This window comes from Nothoprocta perdicaria, unplaced genomic scaffold (genome assembly GCF_003342845.1).
Source record: "Nothoprocta perdicaria isolate Ctin4 unplaced genomic scaffold, notPer1 scaffold_87, whole genome shotgun sequence".
NCBI classification, from domain to species: Eukaryota; Metazoa; Chordata; class Aves; order Tinamiformes; family Tinamidae; genus Nothoprocta; species Nothoprocta perdicaria.
In genome coordinates this window covers 1,493,840-1,515,157 of record NW_020456165.1, presented here as the reverse complement: position 1 = coordinate 1,515,157, position 21,318 = coordinate 1,493,840, and the positions used below count along the sequence as shown (strand labels likewise).

Genomic DNA, 21,318 nt, shown 5'->3' with positions numbered 1-21,318 from the left:
ATACAAACTCTATGTACTAGTGTGCTTTAAAGCTAGGGCACATATTTATTGATTTAAAACTAGCTGTAGTACATCTGCTGTACGCTACAGTCAGCACTGTGACAGCAGGTATAAATATACTCCATTGTGAACTGCCTAGGGCTGGCGGGTATGTTGGCTGGCTCACTCTCTCGCTCATTACAGATTGTCCATAGCTCATATATAGAAAAAAAAAGAAAGGAAATGAAATGAATTAGCAAAAAATATTCTATTGAAATACTTATTAATGAATCAAAAAAAATTCTAATGTTTTTAAATTGTCATTCTCTCCTCCCACCAATAATAGATGAAAATAGGCAAGAGAAGTAGTCCCTTTTTACATTATAGAAAAGGGTTTAATTTCTTGACTGGCATTAGTGAACCATCCTGTGCCTCTTGAGAGAGCCCAGAATTTACTTTGTGGACTTCAGTGGCAGAAGTACACCGTTCAGAAGACTCCATCTTTGTCCTTATCAAGAATACCTCCAGGACAATTTGGTCCATAGCTCCAGATACTCCTCTGGAAGTCCCTCTAGTAGGTTGGCTGGAGCTACAGAAAGTATCTAAAATAGCTGGGGATGAAGGTCATGTCAGGCTTGACAATACAGGTCACCATCATGAATACTACACACTTATCACTAAGAACAATGAGCACACTCCTGCAAAAAGGTGCTCTTGGGAATCAGGCAGCTGCTAGTTGGAGCTTCTGATAGTTTCCTGCTTGTCCTGCACAAGAACACACTGCCCTAGAAATGATAAAAGTGTGAGTAATCTAAGAGCTGAATTTGACAGGAAAAGAGAGAACACTGTAGGCAGTTATCTATGATAAATGATGTTTCTGCAGACTGGGAGGTTAGGAGAAGTGATGAATCTAGTCAAAACCCAAAACTGCAATCACTTTGACAATGGTCTTTTATCTTCCTTCAGTTGATGAAACAGCTTCAAACTTTGCCAGGTCCTCCTCCTACTTTTCCTTGAGAGTCAATAGCACTTCCGTCTTATTTGAACTGAGCTTCAGCCAACTATCATTAATTCAGATTCGTGCCGCTGCCAAATGTCGGGAGAGACGGGTGATGGTTGTGTCTGCTTCTGAGGAAAATGAGAGGTAGAGCTGAATGTCATCAGCCTACACTGTAGATCATGTTGCATCACGGCTTCACCCAGTAGCAGCTGCACAGAGATAATGAATAAAAAACAAGTGATTGCAGTGAGCCTTGTAGGGCTCTCTGCAACTCAGTACCTTATGAAAGAGAAGGAGGTTTCCAGCTACTCCAATAAAGCAGCTCTGAGAACAGTGAGTAAAGAACTCCTCAGTACTTGCTAGGTCCTGCAGCTTCTGCCTGATTAGTAGTGTCCAATGCATTTGGGAGGCCAGAATGGGTATCTGGCTTTTTGGTCGTGCTTTGGACATCAATAGCCACTTAGTTAAAAAGCTCTATTTTCATGATAATATCCCTTAAAGTGTATTTAAAGATTCTAACAACTTCAGGCTGAGTAAGCCCACCTCTCTCTGTCAGTGATCAAAATCAAAGTATCAGTCAAAAGTCGGCAAGTATGTGTAAAATCTGTGGACCAGGAATTAAATTTCTTATTAAGACAGCTCTGTAGAACATAAAAGGTGTCCAAGATAGCACCTTTCTTGCAGATGTCTCTGAGAACAGAGGGAATCATTCCTCTCATAGAATCATAGAATCATAGAACGATTAAGGTTGGAAGGGACCTCAAATGTCATCTAGTCCAACCTCCCTGCACACACAGGGTCACCTAGAGCATGTGGCACAGGGCTGCATAAAAGGCACTCTTTGCTCATAAAAGCAAAGAAATATAGAACCATCAAAAGGAGTAAATATGTTCTTACAAAGAAGCACTGAAGTATGTGATGGATGTGGGATTGGGACTATGAATTGTGTAGCAAGATTTCAAGTTCAAAGGGTCAGGCTGTCAAATGGCACAGTTAGTAAAGCACCATGCAGATCAGTGACCGTGCACAGACAAGACTGATCCTGCTATGCACTGCTGAGGTGTGGGAAGAAAAAGCAAAGGAATAAATATTAGAAAAGGCCTTCTTTCAAGGGCCTCAGAGACTTTAGGACAACTATATTTCATTTCAGAATCTTTCTGGTTTTAAAGCCCATGGTTGTTAATCTAAATCCATTTCTCAAACTATTTGGTTGTCCAAGAATTTGGTTGTCCCCCTGGATATTTTAAGTATTTCATGTTTTTTTTTTTTTTTCTCCTAAGAGTTAAGCCAGGCCATCTGCCTGAAGTATGTGGTATGTGTATATCCTTTCCCACTAGGATGAATCAGCCTGCTGCAACAGGACCTAAAATGTGATACATATGTGCAATGAAATGTTATAAATGTTCAATGACTTTTAAGAATGTAGTCCCTGAAAGTCATACAACCCCCAAAGTTCTCCAGAGTGGCCCAGACCCCAGAACTGTGGGCAGTGCTTCCAGGCAGTGGTAGCAGGTGGTGCAACTTTCTAGAGGCCTTTGCACAGTGATTTTCTAAATGTCTCGGTTGCCCTTTGTGTGCAGCCAGTCCTATTTCTGTACTAGTGGACATGGCTGTCCCACTTCCTGGGTCTTCATCTTCACCTCCATTGCTGAATTTCAATATATGCCTGTATGTGAGATGTGTCCTGGAGGACTGTGACAAAGATGGGAAGCAGACAGGGCATTCTCAAGAGCTGCTGACATGCATTTCCTTTCTGACAGGGGACCAGACAACTCAGGATGTTTTTGAACAGGCAGAAGTTGCCGGAACGTTTTAAGATTCTTCATTTCACCACTTGCTCTTCTTTCCCCTCAGTCACTGCTTCCTGACAGTTTCTGCTAATTTATGGGACCACAGGCCTTCATCCCACCCACAGGCTGGACATGTTAGATTTCTTCAGATTGCAACATGGGTAGAAGTGATGGAGCTTTCTCATACTCTTAATTGCAAGTACTTTAAGTACAGAAAAGGGAAGGACAAGAAGATCTTTATGTGGTTCATGGGCAGAAGATGGCAACAGCTGTGGACTACAGCATCATGAAAGCATGGAGGGAATATAAAACAGATGAAAGTGGCATATGTCTCCTTCCACAGGGCCCCAATAGAAGATAAAACTGTTGTGAAGGTAGCTTCTCTCCTCAGGCTTCTAGAGACATATTTGTTTCTTGGAATTTTTTTTTTCCTTTTCTAGCCCAGATTCTTTGTCTGAAGTATAAATGAGCTGAAGCAGTATGCTATTTCCTCTTTGAGGGGGATGGCAGAGCTATGCAATGAGCGATGCAGTCCAGACAAGAAACCTCACTGTATGGAGAAAACATGGGAATAACTTACATTAAAAACACACCTGAATTTTCCCTTTTACAGAAAATACGAAATCCCAATGGAACTCCAAACGTTCTCACTAGTGACTGGTCTTTATGGATATTTTCTCTTGAAGTGGATTTTTTTTTTTCTTTTTTTTTTTTTTTTTTACTGTGAAGGCCACTGTGTAGTGCTAACCCAAATGAGCTGCACTATGACTGCTTTAAGAACATCTAGGAGTGTATTATTTTATAAAGAGAAAACTCATTCGGAAGCTGCAGGTGATCGTTAAGCAATGGCAAAGAATAAAGTAAGGGTCAGAACATCTCAAAACAAGAGCAGGTGTAGGATATTGTAGGTAGAGATCCTGATTTAGATTACAAATTTAGAAAGTAAGCATTCTCATTGCTTTTGCCTTTTCTTTCTGTTGTGCTCAAAACTAAAAAGCATTATAAGTGTGTGGGGGGAAAGACAAGATGTAGGCATTAGAGTAAATAACTGTTTCCTTCTTTTTACTGAAAATAGAGGAAGGTACCAGGGAAATCTGAGTTCTGCCTGAAGCACAGGAAATATATGTGTGTTTTCTTGCACTTGTGAAGATGTTGATCCTTCCATTGCAGGCGGACATTACAATGGATAATAAACAGGATTCACATTCTTGGCACTCAGTCAGTTAAAAGAAATACCAATTGCCTTCTGTGAATATTCCCATGGTGCCAACTATGAGAGGAGCCGGTGAGTAGGAGGAGTGAAGGTGTGATAATTGAAAGAATTGCTACTTGATAAGTCACAGGAGCTAATGTGTTAGCTCAGCATGTGGGGAAGCTAGAACGTTCCCAGCTGCTGCAAAACTGGGTGTATTCAATCCCTGGCACCACTCGTTGGGACAAGATGAATCACAAATGCTTCGACAGAGAGCTACCATGTCACAGTGAGCCAGATGGAGGTGGTTACTCCTCTGATTGATTGCCTCTTGGGCTACCAAGGGCTTTTCCAGCAGGCTAATGCCTTTCTGTTGGCACTTGAGCGCCTGGGAGCAGCATGTCCTCTCTGGTCAGCCCTACATGGAAATTGTTGCCTCTCTAAAGCGTGGCTGCCCCAGTGATGGAGCGGCACAGAAAAAGTAAATAAGAAGCAAGAGGGAGTGGATGGCTGCCATGTGTACAAAAATAACACCGACTTCCAGTGCCTCCCTAATAGATGTTGCTGCTAATGAATTTTCAGACACGTGCTGAGTTAACGGGGGTGAACAACATTGAAACACCCTTTAGTTAAACCCAGTGCTTTACAGAGGCTAATTGAAAAAGGAAGGAGCAGCAGGGGTGGGAGGGGGAACGAGAAGGAAGAGGGGTGGAGGGGGAGAACAGCTCTATTTTTCAAGTGCTGAATATGAAATCCCTTCAACAGATGAGTTTACATGCAAGCCTGCACCTCATCAGGGCAAAGATACAGTGAGTGGAGTCAAGTAATTTTCCTCTGCACACAGCATCCCCAGCCCCTTACCCTGCCCAGCCAGCTTCCTCAACTGTGAGCTTTAGAATATAAACAGCCAATAAGTAAGGACAATAACTGTAGTTCCTGCTGAGAGCTAACTCTGCCTGTCATGCATTTGCTGGGTCCTAATACAGGACAGTGAATAAAGCTTCATTACAGAACAATGGAGTTAGCTGCCAGAGCCTACAGATTTGAATAAACAACAAATAAGCAACATCTGCTCCAGCATATGTGTATGGTAAAAAAAAAGTCACAAAATAAAAGAATTTGTAAATGCCAAAAGCAACACTAAACTGCCAGTGCTACTGTAGAGTGAATTTTTAATTGCACATGCATACAGGCAGGCTGTGGGTATTAGTCTCACATATGTCTGGTTGCTGCCAACCTGGGAGTATAGATGAATTTAATTAAATAAGGATTATCCCTTCTCCCCAGTACAATTACTTATTTATAACAATGATAAAATTGCCTAATAAAAAAGATTGTAATATTTTTTAAAACAGAGCTAGAAAACACTCTGCTTTCGCTGTAAGTCATTCAGGGATGTTTGGGGGCTTTGAGCATCTTTTAAAATTAAGTCTCAGCATTCTGCCAAAAGAGAGAGAAAAAAAGCCTTATCATAAAGCCTACTGCAGTTAAACAGCCAGAATCTACATTATGGAGAAATATAAAGAAGACACACAGCAGCTAGGGAATTGGCTTTCATGGGGAGTGTAGGAAATTAAGCAATTGGACTAAAATTGAGGCCAGGTTAGAGAGCCAAGGGACAATACCACTGGGACAAGTACTTCCATAAGTCACCTGTCTCTAATACGCCCCAGCTAAGCAAAGCAGTCTGTTCCTAACTATTTCTGCTCATATTGGGCTCCTTGCGTTTCCCTCCTCAGGTGAGCTTCCACTCCAGCACGGTCATGTCAGGTGTTCACATCTTCATCATCGTTCCCGTTCCCTTTCCAACAGAGCTTCCAACTAAATGAGGATGGGCCTGCACTCTAGTAGTCATGATATAAGCCTTAAAAAAACAGGCAGCCTCTACCCCAAGGAGCCTGCAGTCCAAATCTAATTCCAGGCTATTCTCCCAGGAGCTGAATTTCCCTTGCTAGGCTCCTACTGGAATGTGGGCTCTGTTTCCCCAAAAGCTCCTGTTTCAAATTGTAAGTCTGAGACAGACTCTGTTCCGTTTGGTGGGAAGCTAGATATTATCTGTCCTAACAATGCTGAGTTGATATCAGCTCTTTTTAGATTGTTCCATGATGCACCTTGAGTATAGAGAGGTACACCATTTAAAATAATTGGGAAAAGGAGAAGAACATGAAAAAAAAAAAAGCCGATAAAAAAGATGATCAAAATCTCTTCTTTCAATTTAGAATTAGCATAAGCAATACTGTAACAGGAGACTGAAAAGAGAGATTGTCCAGTTTTTAAACTCTAAAATAATATTATGGTGCTGTTAAAGCACAAATATTAAATAAGGACATTTCAGTTCTGTGATATTAATTGTTCAATTAACTGTATGACAGTCTTATTAGAATTAAAAACAAATGATCACATTCTGTGATTTTTATCCCCGAGTCACCATGAATACATTCTTTTTCCTGCATTTTAAAATAATTTTCAGGTCCTATTTTTTTTTCCTCCTTTATATTGAGATTAATATATCTATATAATCTGCAAAATCATTTCACAAATACTTTTATCATTAAGTAGCACAGTAATTTTTAGAGCTGAAAGGAAAAATGTGTTTGAGGAAATGTTTTAGTTATTTAATCCCACTAGAATATGTCCACTTTCTCTGCTGTTCATTACTCATTTCTCTTCACTAAGTGCTGGTTTTATTTGCACAAATCGTGGAAACCTGCTATATTTTGTATAGATACTACTACAAGCAAGACTACAAGTATGGGAGCTTGTTCATAATGACCGAGTCATCATTCAGGAAGCAAAATTAAAGCAACTTTGTGTAAGTCAGGTCACAAATCATACTGAATAGCAGTAAGAACCCAACTTTAAGCCCTAAGAATGGCTGGAACCACCAGGCTGTGGTGAGAACAACCAGCTGACACAGGTACGCAATCTATTCCACAGCTAAAAAACAAAGCAAAACAGAAGAAAAACTAACAAAGCAAGAGAACAGCTACTTACAGCTCACTTGAAAACAAAAAAATGCAACCTCCAGGGCCAACAGATTCATTATATACTCCATCACATTTGCTCAACTCTGGCATTTATTAAGAAAACTGCTTATTTTGATTAAAATACCTTTAGCTTCATTGAACTCTATGGGTCTTATACCACTGTCTTCAACAGGCTCACAATTTCACTCTCGCAAATCCAGCTGTCACTGCAGCCAATGGCATCTGTGAATGACTGTCACCCATTGATATCTGATCTTTATTCCCATACCTGCGTGTGAACTTAAACTGTGTAACTACTTGTGCTTGGTCCCCAGAAGTGGAGTAATGCAATATTTGCAAGGTGAGGGCTCACTAGACTTTTATCTTCATTCCTTTCTATCTGCTTCTTGCTACCCATCCGTTCTTCTACCTCAAATTTCTGTCTCGTTTCAAAAACCTGCCAGTCCTGCTCTAAGCACTGGTTAGCAAGGGTCACTAGAGAGCAAGGATGAGTGCTCTCTTTTCTAGAGGCAAAACAGTTGTCTCCTCCAATACAGCCTCCCCTGCCAGCAAACAGTTCTCAGGATCCAAACTCACATTGCCCCAAATGACAGCATAACATCTGGTCTAACAGCTTTGCATTTAATCCTTTCATAGACTTCTCAACTTATTTCCTGACACATGATCCAGTGCCATATCAGCCCATGTGTTGATAGTCTCTGTATTATGAGAGATTCAGATGTTGTGGTGGAGGCCGTTCTTCAACCAGAAAGTCCTCCCAGGATCTTCAGGTGAGCAGATAATAGGTCACCTGTGTCTGGTGGATGAGCAGGAGAGAGGCTTTGGCTTTGTCTGCAGGTCCTGAGGGGACTTACATGCATGACCTACATGAAGGTGCCTAGAGGATCAGATAAGTCCTCCAAACACTGAAAACGGGAACCCACTTTGCCTGCGCTCACTGCATCCTCCCAACAAGTGGACAGCATTTTATAGCCCTATGATTCATGAAGTCATATAATCTAGATTGCCATGGGCAGAATAGTCCATTCAAATAGAGTTGGTAAGAACAAAGAGAGAATATGTTCTTAGTATAACCTTTAGAAGGGTCTCCTTTGGAACACAGTTTTAGAAACAAATCTGGCAAAATATCTGTTTTTAGCGTTCACCTGATATGCTGTCCGGAGCATATCTACATGGAGTTTCTTCCTCCAAACTCTGAATCTGAAAAAGAAAAAAGAAGAGGAAGTGTGAGAGAAGAGGAAAACATCTCACTGATAGTGTTGATTCTTATGAGTGTATTCCCTATTAATAGAGAAGGGGTAAGAGTAAAAAGAAAACTCTAGAAATTTCAGAGTGAAAACATGAAAACATGAAATCTTTCAAATGGTTCCTTTTTGGTGGTGTCCTTCTCAAAAAGGGGAATAAAAAAAAAAAAAGAAAAAAATGCGTTATGTCACAATCCAGGCTCTAATCACAAAGGCTCTTCAAGTATTTCCAGAGTAGTTAATGCATAACGTTTTCCCCACTCATATATGTCTTAACAGTTTTGTCCGAATAGTCTCAAAGAAATGTCCCTAGAAGAAAAATATGACTTAGCAGTAGAAACGTCAGGCATGGGAACTATATGGAGACAAATTCTTGCCAAAGAGTGTATGTAAGGTCAGAATTTTTTTCCTCCAGGAATGAAGGTTCCATTTGTGATTCTCATGGTATCACGGAGAACGTTGTGATGTTGCAGAAATTGCAACAAGAGTCATTATAGAAAAGCAGATTACACGCAAAACTATTCAGTGTGTCCCAGGTGCAGCTGTAGCTCAAGAAATCTCTAAACCACCTATTGTCAAAGTCTAGAAGAATATATGAGAGAGAACACTCTATATTTCTTACAGAAATATGAAGAATATAAGAGGAATCTTATAGGAAGAGATTATTTCTTATTCTCTTCCTAGGCACCTGCTACTGGCTGTTGTCAGAAGAATATGTTAGGTGGCTTGCTAGTTTGAGCCTGTACACAGTTCTTAAAACCTTAGTTTAATAAATACTTGAATGTTTAGCAGTGTATACACAGTTCTAATCTGAGCATAAAGCGTTCGTCAGACTGTCCTGGACATCAGTCTGGGGAGTTTATCATCATCTGCAACTACTGCTCTGTCAGCATCCTCATTTCTGAGCCCATGATAACTTACAGGGATCACAGAGCTACTGTGATCAAAAAGCTGGAAGTCCAGTGGACAAGTCTGTGCAGACATACAGGTTGCAAAGATTTGCCATGCTGGAGATCTCTGAAAGACCCTTTCTTCCCCATCAAGGCTGATAGTCAGACCCAAACTTATATTCTTTGAGTCAGTTCCACAACTGCAGGACACAAAGGAAAACTTAGGCTGAATCAAAGCTTTCACAGAAAAATAACTCTAGAAGGACATGGAAAAATCTTTTATTCAGAAATATATTTTATTCAGAAAGCTTTTCACCAACTTAACCCAATCTCTTCCAACTTCTTTCAAAACTGGAAGTCTTTTCTTAGGCCTCCCACCTTTTCCAAGCTCTTCTTTTCATACTACAAATGTTTTTAGGGAGCTGCCAGCTATCCTGCTTTTCCTCCTCTCTTTGTTCTCACAATGGAGCCCTCTTTCTGCACTAATACACCCAGAAAAAAAAATCTTGCTCACACAAGAACTCAAGAATGTAAGACAAGGACTGGCAAGTATCCTGGTCTCTGTTACTTCATGCTGAACCTCACTGCCAACCCACTGTTGCTGAACGTATAGATAGCTGAGTATCATGGACTTTGAAAACTGTGGATTTGAGAACAAGCTGCTGCTCTGAGTTATTTAGGTTTTAGGATGCTCAGCTTACAGAGCAATAAAGTATTTTGAATGCTGCTATAAAACCAAGGATAATTTTGTGATGAAACATTTGCAGAGAGCACACCAGAACATGAGCATAGAGGAGAAAAAAAAATAAAAAAGAAGGAAAAAAAGGTTAATAGCGAGGTCTGTAAAAATATCCTTGACCATATGTATTAGTGTTCCTGCAACTTACTTCTAGAAAAAAGCTAGCACTGTATAAAACATATTGACATGCTGTGCTATCACACAGGTTGAATGAATCCTGTCTCAGTAACCTCAGTGCCAACTTCTTTAGCAGCATTCTAACGCAAAGGCAATTTAAAATAATTAAAACCCCAAGGAGTAGTGTCAATCCCACTGCTTTTCCCCACAATGTCACAACATGGCATTTTATGTAATTCCTTCTATCTTGAATCTCCAAAAAGAGAATCCAAATCTATAAAATAAATATGCGTAAATATACATTGCTGATAAGTAATATGCAGAAATCCACCTTACCTCTTCCAATTCAAAGGAGTCAGGCAGCTTGTAGCTTTGGCTGGCCATTTTTTTGAGTGTGGGGGCCACAAGCAAACTCAGCTCTTTCCTTGGCCTGTCTTTGGCAGGCACCTCACATGCAGAAGAAAGGTGAGACTGTTCTGGAAGTAAGTGAGATGAACTCCAAGTTCCTTCCGATGGAGTCTGTGGACACTGGGGTATTGTGAGAGCATCTTTGCCTCTGGAGTTTTGCTCTGGGGTGAGACAACCCATCGTAACATCTTCAGAAAACCCCACTTGGACTGTTCCACTCTCAGCAGCGTCACCACAAGAATAGGGCTGTCCTTTCCATCCAGATAATTTGGCTTCACCGGATGCCAGCGAGCTCTGTTTCAGCAGTGTCTGCCTAGAAGCCCTTTTCAACAGCTGACTTATTCTCTTCTTTGCTCGTGTAACCACAGGTTTGCCCTGCTCAGTGTCCAAGTGGCCGGTGTCACCTTTGCTGGCGCCCTGGGCTTTGCTCTGGTGGGTGTTCACATCAGTGAGCAGCAAGGAGAAGGCACTCGTCACGCGATCAAGCACTTGCAGTTGTCGGAAACGCCCTTGAGTTTCATAGAATGGAAGGCAAATGTGGTCACCAGAAATACAATTCAAAATAAATAGCGAGGCATAATGATGATGACTATTATTATTATTAAACTTGCCTTCACCAAAAATAACATATTAAGAATCTGATTTTAAAAAGTCTATTATTTTCTTTTGCTTCCAGAGGATCTTACATAATATTGAATTCAGCAGGTCATGTACAGCTGACTACCACTTAGTGTAAATAAATGCTACAGAATCCAGACTTAAATTCTTCAGTTAGTTGGTATAGATTTGGATGCTATTTTTGAATACTTGTTAAATTCTGTGAGATTAAAGCCGTTAGAGTCTGATCTCAGATATCTACAGCTGGCTACTGTCCAGGGTAACTGCAAAATGCATATTCCTATTACTTGATAGCAATTGGCCCCAGAGGCTATACCCTCATTTTCAGAGTACTGCAAATCAAAAAATTCTTTCCCCAGAAAATCATAGCAAAGTATATATACACTTATTTTTATACAGTTGCTCGGTGTTTTTTCTTTGAAACAAAATTGTGTTATTTCTGGGTCATTTTTTTCCATGGTGTAGCAGGTAAAGAAGTGGATGATATTTTCTGTAAGGGATTCCGGAGATTTCAATCACTACAACACTATGCTGTTATTTATACAAGGAAATGCAACACATTTGCTTGACTACGGCATCTACATCTGTCCTGAGGCTATGAATATGTCAGCAGGACTTCTCTTTCCTTAAGAGATTTGTTGAGGAGAGTAGATGGCAAAATGCTAACATTCTTGGCTGCCATTTCTCCTAGAGAGCAGCCAAACTTTACTGCATGCAGTGTGCACACAGGCTGTTGGTAATATTGCTTCACTGATGATTAGATAACAGGGGGGTATTTAACATGGCTCGGAGTTGGTCCTTTGCATCAGGGACCTCTACCATGCCATATAATTCCTGCTAATTACTGTATCTCAGGGATACTTCTTTCCCCGTTTCCTTCACAAACATTGCCTAATTTTTAACACTGGAGGAAATTGTTGCCATTCACATCACTTTTTAAAAAAAATGGTCAAAGGCTTCTCTAGATAGTGTCTATAGAAGTTATCTGATCTATCAGCACACGGATTACACATGTTTGGATAAAGTTTGAATTTGTGTTAGTTTGGAAAGCTGGAGTAAATCACTTAGGGTTTTGTGCTTCCAACGTATTATCACATGCTCCTCATGGACAGCACATTTCAGCCTCAGTGTTTTATCTGGCTCTCACTATGTCATGCTATAAAAATGCCAAGTGCTAATCTGCTTTGACTGACAGTGGCAGAGAAGTACAGTACTTGTCATTTGAACCAGAACCAAACTTGCTACTGCTTGAAATAGTTTTGGCACACTATTTTTTTCCCCGTAGATTATGTCCTAAAGCTTGTGACACCTGATGAACAAATCAAACCAAGAGGGAAATTATAAACAAACAAGCAACCCCCTCACTCACATTAAGTGTAATAAATACACAGGTCATGAAAGAATGGTATCAGGGACTGCCCTGCTTCATGGACAATTTATCTCCAGGCCAGCAGTCCCTTTGCTGTCAGTGAATGCTTCCCAAGGAGCATCCTCAAATAGGTGACAGGAAAATGGGACATGCTGAGCAGAACTCCTTTATCTCTAGAACATGCTGCAAAATCTGTAACACAGAGTAGATGCTAAAGGACGTAATAGTGGATGCATTTTCACTAGAAACTTTAACCAACTCAGCAAACGGCCAAAGTGTAAGCAACAAAACTTTATGATCAGGAGATGTTTACAATTCATTAAGAAATTCTCAGAGTTTTGTGCCTCCTACCCTAAGTCTGTACTACAGTAGTCTGTGTAAAATATCTGGAAATGCTTCAATAGATGCTCAGTGGAATTAAGAGTTTCCAGAGCCAATGAGAAATTTCCAATCAGCATCTTTTTCTTTCAAGACAAACAGAATTAGGAAAAAGAAATAAACAAACAAACAAACCCTTTTTTTTTTTCAGTGGGAAAATGCAGATTTATACCAAATTCTTCAGTTTTTGTCAAGAAAAATCAAAATGGATCTCAGTATGGTATACTCTGTCATGTATTAAAATATTTTCCTTTTTTTAGGTCTTGGGTCCTGGTAGTACTTGAGCTTCCAGAACTGAAGCTGTACCTCAGAGAAGATATATTTAGTAATTCAATATAAAACTGGGTTTACTGACTGATACAATATTGTCCATGATACATGCAGCTCTATCCTTGCTGACCTGTGGTGGTCACAGGATAACCAAGTGTCATGGGAAGTGGTACCTGTCAAATATACTCATCTAAAAAAGGAGAATAAGGCTCGGACAACTGCTCCAGTGAGGGGCTTGAAGCAGCTGACAGACACACAGATGAGTATAAAAACAAACAGAAATAGAATCCTCCTCAAAAAATAGGTAGATATTTTACACACACACATATATATATATATATGCAAGTAGTGAATTGTGGTATGAAATGTGGGTATTTTGTTTTAAGTATGAAACTATAGCATTCAAAAGGGATCTACATATTTGAAAATATTACTTTTCAATTAATATACTTGCTCACTATCAAGTGACTTCATTCTATCAGTTACTAAGTGAAATGTCACTTCTATTTAGATCAGTAAATTTTTCACCTCTAGGGAATGACGAGGCTAAGCTTTTCTTTAGGTTCTGGTTGAGACGCCTAAAGGGTGGGTGAGATTTTTGAGAGTGCAGCTTATTTTGTGTACCGAACCATTTGAAAACTTAATGACTGTGCTGAAGAATCAATTGTCACCAAGCAAGGAGATAATTAACAAATAACACCATAATAAGCCACACACATTTTAAAAGGTCAGATCATCAATGAAGCACTTCTAGAAAACTATTCCTTGCAGTCAGAGACAAGCCAAACAGAACAAGACTGCACTAGAAAATAAATGAATATGAAAACTGGAGAGGAATCACACTGCTTTGAAAAGTCATTTGGTCTCTATCACCTCCCTCCTTTTTTTCTCCACCTTTGGCATTTCCCAAATTGCATCTATATCTTGCTTATCTCTCACCTTCTGTGACTTCCACAAAATCACACTAAATCAATTAGCTTTCTCTGCGAATTCTGCAGAAAGTAAACTGACAATGAGGTAACTTCTCAGTCTTTCACAAACTCACACTAAATACCTTCTTCCTTTCCCATGGCTAAATTCAAGTAAGAGCTATTCACATTTTATAAATATTGAAATGTTTCAGTGTTCATAAACAATCCTGATAGATAATAGGTGATTTCATCCAGGACGTCTCTAGGAAAAAATTGTAAAACAGTCTTAAAATCTCTGTAGTTGATGTGGTCTCTGTAATTTCCATTTCAGTGCTCTGTCAAAGAATTTGTTTAGAAGTGGGGGATCTAAAAGCTTTAAATGGTTATCAGAGAGGTAAATGCAATGGAATATCCCTGAAGCAGAACCTTTCTGCTTAATTTGCAGAGAAGTAACTTCTGGAGGCCCTCAAAAGCATCTATCTTCATTATTGCCATTACAGGAAATTTTAGTTTCTGCTTTAGAACTGTTCCAGTAGGTTGCCTGAAGACTGAGGTACAGCCTTAGCGCTGAAGGCAGATAGACTGGATCCCACCCAAGAAATGCAATCCATTTTTAAATGTAATAAACATCAATTTACCACTCCTGCTTCTCTCTACACCATACTACAAAATTAGGCGATATAAGGTTTTCGATATTGGAAATAAAGAGTTTGCAAGCAAGTTCCCAAAGAGCCCGTTTGAGGATGTTCCTGTGCAGTTTGCATTCTAAGACATGGTACATCCCTTTTAGCTACATGCCTTCTCCTGGAGCACTGGCAGCAGAAACTTACTTGTGCCCAAACTGAGAGAGAGACTGGCATGGATGATGCCCCTGTGAAGGTGCCTCACTCTCTCCACTCACTCTGGAGACAGACTCCAGGAGACAGATATAAAGCTCTCTAAGATGGCATTTGAGTTTAATGTCTGTAATTTGGTGCAGTGATCCAGGCTGAGGTTAAGCACCGTGTATAAAACAGCACGTAGAATGGAGACAGCAGAAGTAGGTATCTCTGTGAAGGATCAACTCCACCTCTGTGCATTAAATGTGTAGCCTCAGCTTCCAGTCCTGGCACATACTTTGAAGGCCTAAGCAGATGGTGTGAAAACTCCCTCCCAAACTCTCAAAAGAAAAATAATATGTTTTGATGGACATCACACCTTCCAAAATAGAAATGCAAACCTTAACTTACTTTGCAGTAACTCCCCCATATAGATTAGCTGTTAACATGTACAAAGAGTGTCCCCATTGAGAACTATTGCAAGACTAGTTATTAAATTCACACCTTGGCTTACCACTGCCTGCCTTCACTATGCAAACCACCTCTCTCCTTGCCTTTAATTCTTCTTCTCTCCTTTCATTCACTCCTAATTCTTCACCTTCTTCCCTAAGGTCTCCATCCACCATGTACTCATATTGATTATCTCTGTTCCCTCTTGCCCTTTTTCTCTGAGGAGTTACAGACAGAGAGAGTGACAGCAGAGCAACCTGCTTGATGTGTCAGTTTGCTGTAAATATTGAAATGTATGCACAAGGCTTGCTATAAAAAAAAAAAAGAAAAAAAATTTCTCCATAATGCCCTGACATTTCTGTTTCAATTCTTATTCCATATATATTGCTTTCTTGATGCAATTCTAAATGGGACTATGTGAGAGATCCTGCTTCACTAAGCATCTTAAGTAAACAAGATTTCAAGAGCCATCTGGCTATTCTGTGCAGCAAATATGGGGGGGAGATATCCAGATTTGTCTTTCTAGAAGGAAGGTATATCAGAGAAATAGCAATGCGCTTCTTATGCAGACATATCCTTAGGGTAAGGACCTTGTCTTCATTTCTCATCTGCCAAATGCAGTTGGTACTTGATACCACATAAAATGAGAACTAATAACATTTAAATAAATAAAAAAGCAAAACAAAATTACATGTCTTAAATAATGCAGTTCCACCATTCTTAGATGATATGATGCTCAAGTACATCTCAGCATATATCTGAACCACAGAATTGTTATGTTCTAGCTAGAAATTTGTGGCTTTGATGCAAAAGCTCATGCAGTTCCAGCTAGGGGATCTTCTCAGCTGCTCTGTGCATCTCCCCAAGCTGCTCTGTTGCTGCAGAGGGGAAAAGGGAACGTATGATCATGATGCAATGCTTGGTTTTTCTGAGTCCAAAACCTTTTGTATTGTTTTAAAACATCAGCAACAGTGAGCATTTTCTAACGTGCTGCCAATGAAACAGCTGAGGCAATGGACCTAGGTTCGCTTTTGCAGCTTATGCTACCAAAATGTTAATCTCAGGTGGTGGGATAAGTCTAACAGAGGATGGGTTATCATGTTGTAAAATGTCACTGCTAGTACTTCAAGCTCATAAATAGGAGTCCATAGCTGAGCAGACTGTGTTTGAATTTCACTAGGAAATAACATAGCTGCAAGTATGTATGCAAGTATCCTAGATGTCCCCTGAATGGACTGCCCTTTTCATGAGTTTTGTCTAGTAAGTCTCTTCTTCCTTAACCTCTCAGTTGCCATAGTTTTATATATATGGTCATCTGTTAGCTAAAATTCTTCCTTTTTTTAAAAAAAAAAAAAAAAACACCTCTGCTTACCATATAGATTTGGGCTTTCAATGTCCATCCGCTGCTTCTGAGCCTCCAGAAAAACTCGGATGTTTATCCCTTTTGCTACAGAAGCACCATGAAGGAACCGAGGTGGAATTTTAGTGCAGACGTCAGGTTCTTCTGTACCAAACCCCAAATCAAGAAGAATCTCAACTGGATCCTTTTCCCCGATGGCCAGCCATTCACTTACACTGTGATGAAAATATCAAGATCATTTACACTACTATAATGGTATTGCTTTTCTCTTTCAGAGAAGTGTTACTATTATTAAAATATTTGTTTTCCTTTTCCTCTCTTCTCATAATGAAATAAATAAAGATTGTCATTTTCCATCATATTGCTCAGAGCTAGTGCTTTTAACATTAGTATTGGTAGCACACAGGTTTCTCCCTCCAGAGAGATTGGTGGCTTGGGATCTAAAGAGCTTAACAAGAGGAATATTAATAAAAGGTGTAGGTTCACAGTTCTGTAGGCTCAATTCTCTCCAGACACAAATCAGAGAAGAAACAGTACAGCTGCCATAAGATCTCACAGTTTTTTACTTCCTAATTGCTTCAAAGCCCACTGAAGTTTGGAGTATTTTTTTATCAGAATAAACACATTTCAGACTAGACACCTGTTATGAATAGAAGGTCATTTTGATCTTCTTGGGATAAATGAGGAAATGCACTTTGCGAGCTAACACTTGGAACCTCATATTCAAAAAAGTCTATCTGTATTTGCTGATTCCTAAATGGGACTAGTCTCTAGTATTCTCACCTGGAAATTCATGGAAATAACTAACCTCTGGGGTACACTGATAAGAGAATGGGAAGAGTTGAGGCTGCTGCATCTTGACATAACAGGACTTTCTGAAAACTCTTGCAGGGATCTATTTGAAAAAGAAAAAAAGCAACAATGAAATGTGTTTACCTGTGTGCTCCTCTGAGATGTCATTATGATTTTTCTTAGAGTAAACATTTGCATTTTGCCTTCATTTATAATGATACATAATAGCAATGCCTTAGAAGAAGAGTTGTCATGAGAGTGTGGCAATACACTTATTCTCAAGAACAGTATGTTACAGTAGGTGTTAGAATGTAGGTGTTAGGTACCAGTAAATGCTAATTATAAAGGTGGCAGAACGGCTCACTTTTGACAGATGGTGAATCTTTGGGGAACCTTTAGGGAGCACGGTTCCTTTAGCCACCTACTTTTCAAAGATATAATTGCTCTCAAAGTTTCAAAGAGATAAGGCACATGAGTTGCAGCAGTAGTTGCAGGAGTAGCATCTGAGAAACAATTCTTTACTTAGATTCTCGTTGTAGTTGTATCTGGTAATCTGCATAGAAATAACATTTTGTTTTCAGAGTTTGCTCACTGTAAAAGGAACATTCTATAACTCGGAGGTCTCTGTTCATAGTAAAAACCACACTCCAGGCTTAATTTTATCTACATTTAACAAACATAAGAACACTCACCTGTTACAGAAAAAATAGTGAAAAGAAAAAAAAAAAAAAGCTAAAATTCCTCCTTTTGTCAGAAAGAATCTGTAACAGGGCTTTATTGTGTCTGAGACCTACCTCCTATAGCTTTGCACAGTCATCTGTACCATTTCTTGTACTGACAAGAAAACTGCAAACAAAAAGAAATAAAAATCTTTCATTCTCTTACTTCTTTTCATCCATTAAAACAGAAATATGTCAAATTAGAGAGAAAAAAACAAAACAGCGATTGCATTGTATAAAAGCAGAAGTGGCACAATTGCAGAATAATACTTTTCCAGGAAGCTCAGCTTACCTATGACTAATATATTCTGTAAGCTCAACATATATCAACAAGAAAAAAAAATACATTCCATAAAACAGGAGCGGGACTAAGACCTTTTTATTTAGGAGTAGACACTATATTGGGTTCCACTGTTTATTGCAAAGCCAAATATGCACATGCCACCAAGATGAAAATACCTTTTCATCCCTATTTTTTCAGTAACAGTTTTCATACAGTTAAAATATACTATTTTAAATTCTTGCTCCAGTAAAAAATGTAGAACCTTCCTGTGTATAACAGTTTTTCAGAGGTAATCCACTGAAATTGGTGAATATTTTCTTGTTGATTAATGTGTTTGAAATTAGTGAAACAGTTGCAGGCCAGCTGCGAGACTTTCTGGAGGAGAAAATATTTGTCTAAGAATTGCTAACACTTGACTGGAATCTGTGTGCTATAGTTACAACCCATGAGGTGCCCATTTTCAGCATTTCTTAAACTTGCTTACACTGAGAATAAACAAGATACAAGGATAACTTCTAGTTATCCCTTCCCCTCCCATCACTTATATAACACACTTTTTGATCATTTGAAAGATGGAGGCAACATTTGCCTAGAAACAATAGCAAATATTTTTTCTGTATACCACAAGAGCATAATTCAGACTTTTAAAAAAGTTTTCTTTTCCATTTAACAAAACCATTTAACAAAACCAATATGGAAGGGGAAAACACCTTTCATGTTCTCTATAGGATCATTTTTCTGATTGAGAATTCTAACATAAATTCATTTTGGCTTACTCAGTACAAGGATATCCAGCCAAATTGAAAACATAAAGGTTACTGATATTCTGTACTTTTTTGTGGCAACATAAATCAGAGTTTTGAATGGAAAACTAAGTATAATTTGAATAAGAATCAGCTACTTTTGTACATCACTTTCTACTAATGTGCCAGTAAAAGCTGGAAATACACTATAAAAAATGCTTGAGAATGTCAAAAATAAGATCTAAAAGTGAGTTATTAGATTTTTTCCCTAGCAGCATTTAAATACTCTTTCCTGTGATACCCCCATGATACCACAACCACAAAGTTACTGATGTGATTTCCTTGGTGTCTTGCCTTATCAGGACTGAAGGGACACAAATGCTGTCGAGAACTATGAAACATGAGTTGGGATGTTGAGTAAATAATTTAAAGATGAGGAACTTCATGCTTGCAGGAAGCATAGAAAGTAACTGTTCATCAAAAATCTAAGAGGTTAGACTTATGGACATATTGGCAGGATTACATATTCTACCATATGCCAGGTAGAAGACATACTTGTTTGCCTTTATATAATATGTCTAGGCAAACACAGGATAGGACACCTTAAGTCCATTTTATTGTAGGCTATTGTAAGTTGAATTATCCTGTATTTTTTATGGATCAAGAACATGCAGTTAAGATGACCAAGTTTTAAAATGCCTATTAATCTGTGCCACCTCGTGGTTTGTACAAACTTGGCATTTGCAGGTACTGCAAGATGGAACATTTGATTTATGGTTAGAGTCTCCACTTCTTCCATTTTTAATAACACTCATGGGAAGTTCCTCACTAGAGAACTTGACATTTTGAAATATTAGATTCTTTTTTCTCCATATTTAAGAGGTCATAGAAATAGTAAAGGGGAGGGGAGGGTATTTACATTTCGTGATCTGTGCAAGTATTTTGTTCCCAACTCAAGAAACACTGCATCTCATTACTAAACTTGAAGATACTTTGGGGGAAATAATGCCCTTTAGAAATCTGTCAGAAAACCTTACAAAAACAAACAAACAAACAAAAAATACTTTGTAAACCAACTGTGGTGCTAATTGGTGCTCTGTTTACTACACATATAAGTACATCTTTGTTTATGAATAATATATTTGGCAAGGCAAAGTCTTGCCTCTGATACTTGAGGGAAGATAAAGTATTTTAGCTTCAGTAAACTCCTATTAAAAAGAGAAAAGATTAAATTTCATATTTTTGAAATGCATCACTTATGAACAAAAACTCAAACACAAACTGAGGAAAGTGAAAGCACTGTTAAATATTTGGGGCTTCCAAAAACACTGAGAATGTGGAAACTTTGAGGAATATATAAAGGGCTGAAAGATGATTTGGATGATTCTTAAAAAAAAATCTCTGAATTCACTGCCATCAGCAGACCAAGAAAGTAGGTAAGGACAAGCAAGCAGTTCTTCACTGAACTAAGCCATTACTGAAACTCTTGTGCTATAATTTCTAGGCCAATGTTCAAACCCAGACTAGAAAACTCCAATGCTCTACAGATGAAAATTTAATCATGCCAGTAAAGAAGATGAGCCTAAGACTTATCTGCTGAAGACCTTGCTTGAGGATTTTTCTACTCCTCCAAACAGAAAAGAAAAATACAGAGCTTATTCACAAACATCAACTTTTCCCAATGGGTTTCCTCAGACGTATGTGAAGTCTGGCATTTTGTAATTAAACAGTCTGTATTGGAAAGCACAAACAACTTTGTGTCTTACCTTCCTGTTCTTAACTTTGGCACTTATCTCCACTGGTGGACAGACAATAAAATAATAAATAAATAAAAACAAAGAAACTAAACCCTCCAAAACGCATGGCTCTTCTCTCCCGTGAAGAGACAGGGCTGCAAAGGCAACCCGAGTAAGCAGAGTGCAGAGCACTCATTGCAGAGATGATGAGCGGTGGTGAGGATTGCTTGCAGAAGACACAGAGCTGTAGGCACATCATCTTTTCTGCCTATGGACACCATTTACTTTCTCCTTAACACCCATTGGTGTCAGCTAAATGTTGAGACTCAAATCTTGTGTTTGTGCTTAAGGCAAAGAAAACAATTTTTTTAGCATTCCACATGAGTAACGTCTGTCACTTGTGACCTTCAATTTCACTTTGAATCTAATTAAACCAGCTTTTCCAGGGGCAGGAGTGAGAGGCATGGAAGCAAAAGCCTTTTCAAGGCTTCACATAAGTGGCAGCTGTATTATAGCTCCCAGCTG

General features: G+C 39.0%; 1 protein-coding gene across 1 annotated transcript in view; it reads right to left on the bottom strand.

The window, feature by feature from the left end:
- ITPRID1 (ITPR interacting domain containing 1) overlaps nt 1-21,037 on the bottom strand; it is a 36,638-nt gene extending 15,601 nt beyond the window's left edge. The window contains exons 1-6 of the mRNA XM_026052334.1: nt 20,824-21,037; nt 18,107-18,158; nt 17,329-17,415; nt 16,533-16,735; nt 10,275-10,855; nt 8,094-8,148 (exon numbers count right to left, since the gene is read on the bottom strand). Of these exons, the coding sequence (XP_025908119.1) occupies nt 8,094-8,148; nt 10,275-10,855; nt 16,533-16,735; nt 17,329-17,415; nt 18,107-18,138 (958 nt within the window). The 5' untranslated portion in view covers nt 18,139-18,158; nt 20,824-21,037. The remainder of the gene's footprint in view (nt 1-8,093; nt 8,149-10,274; nt 10,856-16,532; nt 16,736-17,328; nt 17,416-18,106; nt 18,159-20,823) is intronic.
- Between the last annotated feature and the right edge of the window lie 281 nt (nt 21,038-21,318).